General features: G+C 44.8%; 1 protein-coding gene across 1 annotated transcript; it reads right to left on the reverse strand.

Annotated features, from left to right (window-relative positions):
• Positions 1 to 638: 638 nt before the first annotated feature.
• Positions 639 to 4700, reverse strand: pou5f3 (POU domain, class 5, transcription factor 3). Its single transcript, XM_035185078.2, has 5 exons — positions 3537 to 4700; positions 3309 to 3420; positions 2911 to 3041; positions 2419 to 2583; positions 639 to 2335 (listed from the first exon to the last, which is right to left on the reverse strand). The coding sequence occupies exons 1-5, from the start codon at positions 4293 to 4295 to the stop codon at positions 2075 to 2077; spliced, it is 1428 nt and encodes a 475-aa protein (XP_035040969.1). The 5' UTR covers positions 4296 to 4700; the 3' UTR covers positions 639 to 2074.
• Between the last annotated feature and the right edge of the window lie 2939 nt (positions 4701 to 7639).

Here is a 7639-nt window from a genome sequence, read left to right on the forward strand (position 1 = left end):
CTTCGTTACAAGAACTCTGGAAACGATGGTTCTCTTGCCACGCGTTGATGCAGATGACGTAGCAGGATGTTGTGTCCTTCATAGAATTCACGAAGCAAAGGAATCGGGTATAGAGACTTGATACTCACTGTATCACTGAACCTCAAGGACCTTTTGCAGTGATGTTCAGTAGGTATCAGTGTGCTGGATCGGGTGGGATCCCCATTTTCCTAAGTGATTTTTTTCACTCAGTGTATTTGTAAATATTTTCATATTTAGGAGGGAACAAATATGCAGGAAATCTCAGCCACTCGACCCTGACTGAGGATATAATAAGACTGGAATTTAAGTGCCGCCCATCCTGTTGGGCAGCACAATCGCCTCCCACAAACAAGTCTGATGGCTTCTTGATTTTCTTCCTAACGGCCCTGCCTTTGACACCCACCTTCAGCGACCCTCCACCCGCTCAAGGTTTTCATCTGCCGGCCAATGGCTGCCTTCCTTCCACTGTGCACCGGCACAAAGGGCTTTAATGGCCCTGTGTGGCTCAATGGGGACACAACACTGTCCCATCACACACACACACACACACCTTACATATAATCTTAGACCCAAATAGCTGCAGTGTACATAAAAAAAACAAAGGTCTTGAACCCGAGTTTTGTTATTTCTTGTATTATTCATGACTTGATTTTTAATCAGAATGCACAGAACGGCCATATTACATTGTACTGGGGGATAAGTGAACCGCAATGTCGCCAGTATGATTCAGTTCATGATTCAGTTTGCAGACCTGCCTCATATCAAATAAACCATCTCAGTTCCTGCATAAATCAAACAAAATTCAAATCCACACTGGTCTAGTGCAGCACTACAGACGCACAGAATAAAGGACAATTTACTTTTGGTGGGACATGTGCAAAGATTTACTGGGAAAATGAACAATTGGGTAGTTTGCATATACAATTTTTCAAGGAAAAGTGACCGTTTACATTTAAGTCTCAGGTGTCTCAGCGCAGCCAACATTTCAATAAATTATAATGAATCCATTTACAATCTGTCAAGACAACGTGTTATATTAAAAGTTAATGATAGAGTTTAGTCCAATGTTAATGTGCCATCCCCAAGTTGTCACTTAGGGACTTCAGTCATGTTAAGTATTTTGAAGCAGAATGAGACATTTAATGTCTTCTTTCTAAAACTATGGTCATTCGACTAAAAAGCAACTTCTTAAAATACATTTCAGTGAGCACTTGACATCATTTCAACATTAACATAAAAACCTTTACACCTGAGACATTAAGAGGAAATATTGACAGAGTGCAAATGGCAGATTTAGCAGCTAAGACACTGAACAACTAGATTCTTCACATTTTGTCAAAATATTACTTTGAATCCCTCCATTGCTGCCAAAAATACTTGCTCAAGATGTCGATGACAAACAAAAAAAAAAAATTTAAGGTTTGGGAAACAAACGGGAACATTTTCGAAAAGATTATTCAACAATACAAAAGAAACTTTGTGCAAAATAAAAAATTAACCCCAATAAGAAACTGTTTTCCATTTCAAATGGAAGACAAATACCGTAGCTGCTCTTTTCAGATTGGAGACGAGAATTGCACAAATACTGACCCAACTGTAAGAAAAATTATTCTGTAACTCATATTTTGGTTCTCTTGAAACCCAGACCTGTTCTCACCTGCACCCCAGAAAACCTACCCAGGATTTAGTATAAGTGGAAGGAACGTTCTGCTTCTTTACATCATTCCATAACTTGCCTATGCTGTACAGAGCCAAATCTTATGTTGTTCTAAACATGAAATGACTAAAGCCAGTGGAATGATTTACTATGCTTAATCCAAAAACACAAAATGCACCCACATTTTCATAGTTGTTGGTGTGGAGGTTCTGGTCGCGGTTAGAGGATGTGGACAAGGCAATTTGTAGTTTCAGAATTAGAACAGGAAAAAGATCCTCCGCCCTTGAACTGTTTGTCCTGTGATCCACTGATGGTCTCACTCCAGTTTGAGTTGGCCTCCGACAGAAAAGCTTAGGAAGGATATCTGTGGGTTTGGCTGGGACTACCTGAGCATGTTTATCCAGTCATGTGACCAACAAGTCCAGGGTGAAGGGCCTGTTTCAGGACATCAGGCCGGTGAAGTGGGGGCATGTACAGTGTGGGAGGAGGGCCTCCGGGGTAGCTGGACACCTGGTAGCTCTGACTGGGAATGGGGGAATGGGCCATGTTCAGTGGGGAAGGGCTCTGCTCGTAATACTGGCCGTCGCACTCCTCGTCCAGTGGCAAGGCCAGTCGCTTTCCTTTCTGTCTCCGGTTGCAGAACCAAACACGCACCACCTGCCAAGAACAACATTTCTCATTTACAAACGGCAAACAAGACAGATACTTTAGAAGGCAAACTTTGTCACTTTTGTTCTTACGTCTCTCTCAAGGCCTAGGTCATCTGAAATGTGCGTGATCTCCTGGGTGTTGGGTTTGGGACACTTGATGAAGTAGGACTCCAGAGCAGAGCGCACTGCCCCCTCCAGACTCGTCCTCCTCTTCCTCTTTCTGGTGTCAACAAATACTCTCTCGATCTTGTACATCTGAGGAAACACAAAACGCATCATTTGAGGATATGTATGACGTACAAAAAAGGTATAATTAGTGCCAAATATGACTACTTATGTACTGAACCAATTTGTGTCCCTTTTGGTTTAAGCCTTGTATGGATGGTTACGGTTTAAATAATGTTTCATGTGATCACTAAAGAGACCTAATAAATATTGCCACTAGATGGCGGGTCAAACTTCCTAAGAACAAAGCTTTGGTGCAAGTCAGCTCAGCCTGAAAAGACCAACTGATCCCATCAGGCTCTAGGATCATCTGTTGTCTTGTAAACTAGCGGGCAGATGTTAGTGTTGCAGACTCACATCCTGGGGATTGTCCGAGGTCTCTGCCTCATTCAGCCATCTCTGAAGAAGGGGTTTCAGCTTGCACATGTTCTTAAAGCTCAGCTGCAGAGCCTCGAAGCGGCAAATGGTCGTCTGGCTGAACATCTTACCTGCACGCAAATAAAAAACATCAGATATCACACGCAATTAACTCAGAAAAGACTTATGTTTCCATCCGAAACTCCCAACCCATTGGTGACTGATGATTTCAGGAGTGGAAGTCTGAGACACTTTGCCAAAACCAGCAATCTCCCAACCACTAACAAGTTTTCTACTGAACCAATACAACAAAGTCCATCATTGCCTGATCATTACTACTGAAAGTATCTTTGAAATCATAAGGCAGTACAATATGACATCATGGGAACCAAACTTACCATAGAGGTTACCCAGGGCAAGGCCAACATCAGCTTGAGTGAAACCCAAGGTAATGCGTTTGTGTTTCAGTTCCTTGGCAAACTGCTCCAGTTCCTCAGTGGAGAGGTTCTCCTGTGTGACAGGTACATATGAAAAGCATTTAAGAGGATTGTCTACAAACTGAACTGGTTCTCATAACAAACAACTGTGGGAATAAACGGAAGAAGGGATTCAATGGCAACTCTTACCTCCTCTGAGTCGCTGCATCCGCCGCTGGAGGAACCGCTGCTCCGCGTGGAGGAGGCCGGGTTCTGCGTCTGCGGCCCGGGGGCAGCTTGGGTTGGGTTCACGCTAAAAAACGCGTTTCCTGGAAGCCCGTTGCTCGGGGGTGAAGGGGACATAGACGGCGATGATGCAGAGGATGTGGAGGGATTTTGATTACTGATACCGGGCGGGGTGATGTGTGCGATCCCAGGCCAGAAGGACGGGTTCCAGGCCGCGGGGTAGAAGACTCCATGGGCCATGGCGGCGGAGGCCGACGTTGTCAGGTATTGCTGACCCTTGATCTCCGCTGAGTAGTCATCGCCGGTGTCCTTCTCGGTCTTGATCTCGGGCAGTTTGATCTGCTCCCGGGTCTCGGCTATGGGGGGACTCAGGTTTGTAGGCTGGGTCGCTGCTGTTACGCCGGGTACCTGGCCGGTGTACTCGGGCGCAGCGAAGGGATACCAATGCTTGGGTTGCCCAAACTCTCCAGCCTGCAGGTCGGCTCCCCTGTAGTCACTAGCCATGGGTGGGAAAGGGAAGAAAGTCTGCGCAGAGGCCGACGTGATGCCACCGTACGCGGTTTTGTTGTAGAGGAGGCTCGGGTCTGGCAAAACGCCGTGAGGAAGCTGGAATGACGCAGCGTTGCCCAAACCATCTTGACCCAAAACCTGAGCGCAAGGGCCGGCGCGGCTGAAATCGTAGGGCCTGCTTTGGCACTCCGGACTCTGCGATCTATCAGACATCTTCCAAACGCCGAGAGAGACTATTTAACAAGAACAAGTCCGAGGTAGAACGTTTCAAAAGAAACCAGTTAGCGGGGATGGATTTGAAACGTGCGCATCCGTTTCAAGTTTACGCACAAGCCGAAGAGTCGCGAGAGAGGAGGACGCTCTCCAAAAAATCCATCAACTGTTTGCCTGCGTAAAGTCCGATAGGGGAGAGTTTTGCCAGCTGTCGTTTTGGTGCCACATTACCACCAACACGCCTCCGGCCTAATCCATGAATCCCTGCCCTTCACGCCGCCTCACCGTCAAGCTCAAATGCTGAGATCCTCCAAGGCTCCCGGGTTCTCCTGCGTACAGCTGCGGGTGTTGGAGTGCGCCTTATCTCTTCGCCCATTGGCTGGCGCAGACAATTGCGCACAGCTGACGGTGAGTTTGTGAATGACCTTGATTCCTCCCAGATTGGTGGGCGTGGTTTTAACACAAACTCCGAGCCACTGCTTCTGCTGAGGAACAACTTCTGCTTTTAAAGTTAAAATCTAAACTTTTGAGGATAAAACATGAATCGACTACCTCAACATTATGTTTGCATTACTAAGTAGGATCGGGTGACAAAATACTAACTGTAACACTCTAACATGCTCACCTCATACATGAAGTATAATGCTGGACTTGTTTGAATTATTTATCTTCAAGGAAATGGCTTTGATATTAAAATCCCCACTAATGTTTAAATACATGAAATAAAGTGAGCCTGTAATCCTGAATTAATGTGATAAAGAAAATGACCTTAATTGATTGGAAACAATGTTTTGATAGCTCATAAATCAAAATATGTAGTGAAAATGGCCTGTGAAGTGTAACCAACCATTTAAACAATGGGATCCACATGCAGGAATTTGGGTTGTTGTTGTGAAAGTTGGTTTTAAAATGGTTTGATTCAACAGACTATTAAAGTTGTATTGTTAGGCAGCTTTGTGTTTGAATCGTGGGTTTGTTCATGTTGTCATCAGATAAATCAAGCGTTTGCACGTTAAAACGTAAATGTAAAGGGAGATTTAAGTCTTAATGTTGCTAATAAAGATCTGAGGATTCACTTGGATCTGGGCACTGTCAGTATGTGTTTGGGTTGGATGAGGAAACAGTTTGTTTCTTTTTCTAGATTTCACACACACACACACACACACACACACACACACACACACACACACACACACACACACACACACACACACACACACACACTGTTGGATGATAAAACCACCAACATCATTCAGGCGACCTTCTCCAATTCAACCCCATTGAAAAGCCTGGATGGTCGACCCACCGGCGCAGATGCGCTCCCCCCAGTGAGAGTCGTTGGCCGCAGATTGCGGCAGGAAGACGCACTGCGGGGAGGGAGCGAGGATGCCATTGTACGAACTGGCCCCGGGGCACCCCGTGGATTTGAGATCCCGAGTTGCGATGGTCGACCATTAGCTCCTTTTCAGATTGAAACAATAAGTCTCAACTCTTTGATTCCGCCCCACACCCACCACATCCCCCTCCTCATCCTCCTCCTCCTCCTGAAACAAACACCAGACACAAGTTTCACTCTGCGGAAAAAAGCCCTTAAGGTCCAAAACTGGTCTGAGGAGCATGGTGTTGTCTGCAGGTGCAATAACCAAGTTGTGAAAGAAAGGCCTTTGCATATTGGTGGAATCCAGCCTGAAATAACTGTCTATCATCTTCAGTTTCTCCTTTAGTTTTCACCTCCTGGTCTTTTATAATGAAGTGGTGCCTGACTGCTGTACAATGGATTAGATAATAATTCACATTTGCAAATTGTGCTGTTTCATTTCTCATCTTATAGAATTATACTAGTATTGGTTTAAATATTGATGTGAATTGTTAATCTGTTTTGTACGTTTATAGAACAACTGCCCTGTTGGACACTGGTTAGAACAATTGTCTCAAAGTTTTGCACCAAACCACAATTCCCAGTAAACTGAAAAAATTACAATCATTGGATATGAAGCAGAAGACACTCTGGCCCTGGTTTTTGATCAATTTATAAATTGTAATAATGTGGAGAATTAAACAAAATGTATCTATTGATGGGGAGTTTATTGTTTCCTTGATGTTTCCATGTTTCCTATGTAAAATGTCTCTGTGACAAAAAATACAAGTCTAATTAAAAAGGATAAACACCAGAAAAACATGACAATGCAGATGCCAGACAGAAATCTATAATTATGGATCACTTCCAACTTATATCGTGCCCTTGTGGTCTCCTTGGGAAGTGCCACTAGCCAGAATTACTTTTAAAAATCCTCCCTAACCAGCCGATCATCCCTCTCTCTGTCCTCTGATACAAGACCCATGTAGGTCCAGGATCAGGGAACCTTGGGGAGACCAGAGGCCCTGATCAATAGCTTAAAAGACATCAAACCTCGGCCATACAAGCATTGTCCTGGGCCATGGACTTGGGGGTATAATTGTCATGCAAAAGACAGGACAGCAAGAGAGAGGGCAGACTTTAGGCGGTGCTTCAGAGAGAGAGAAAGGGGCAGCAGAGCACAGCTCTCTCGGGGGGGGGGGTTTGGAGGGGTCAGACTTGAATAGCTGGGTACAGTGAGGAGGAGATGTGTGAGGGGAGTATCTGGGAATTTGGTTGAACCCCCCCTTGCCTCTTCAGATGTCTCAGATCTTGTCTTCAGTTCTTTTTAAGTGGCCTCTTCAGGACACCTCAGAGGTCTGCTCGCTACTCGCAGATCAGGTCCAGTCAAACAGCTAAGGGGTGGGGGGAGATAAAGAATTAGAAGAAAGCCTGACGGTTGAAGCAGAGTGATTGTGTTGCACACGACAACCAGTCACACCAGACACAAGACATCTCTGCACCTCTGACGTGACCAAAAATAACCCTCAAAGTGTTAGGCTGCAGTTTCACAGTCATTTTTCAAATAAGGGATATTCAGTTTGCGTTCCACGAACTCTTCTTCTAAGCACCCTGTGCATTTAGTGGAAATTCATAGTGGGCGTGCAAGTTCCTTTTTGCAAGAAACGTGTTGCATGTGAGATATGAGATATGAGATATGAGATATGAGATATGAGATATGAGATGTGAACTTTGACATTTAAGACTAAGCCAAATAACACTTTCCATGACCTTTGGTAAAGGGGTTGGTGCATAACCGACGGAGGAACCCATTAAATGTTGCAGATCCAGGAAAGGTGTTCTGTCAACTATATTACTGATTTCCCCTGAGAATAATTCATGGTTCTGGACGGAGATCAGACATATTCAGGGAACTGATATCTATGAGTGTGTGAAATATGCAGATTGATGGGATTTGATGGGACTGTTGGGCCTTGGCAGAGGAATG

The sequence above is a fragment of the Hippoglossus stenolepis genome, chromosome 18 (assembly GCF_022539355.2).
Source record: "Hippoglossus stenolepis isolate QCI-W04-F060 chromosome 18, HSTE1.2, whole genome shotgun sequence".
NCBI classification, from domain to species: domain Eukaryota; kingdom Metazoa; phylum Chordata; class Actinopteri; order Pleuronectiformes; family Pleuronectidae; genus Hippoglossus; species Hippoglossus stenolepis.

Excerpts from the sequence above, each read along its gene's own strand:
- pou5f3 (XM_035185078.2), bottom strand. The coding sequence starts at position 4,295 with ATGTCTGATAGATCGCAGAGTCCGGAGTGCCAAAGCAGGCCCTACGAT. Across the intron at positions 3,421-3,536 it reads GATGCAGCGACTCAGAGGAG|GAGAACCTCTCCACTGAGGA; the intron begins GTAAGAGTTGCC and ends CCTGTCACACAG. Across the intron at positions 2,584-2,910 it reads CCTCGGACAATCCCCAGGAT|ATGTACAAGATCGAGAGAGT; the intron begins GTGAGTCTGCAA and ends GTGTTTCCTCAG.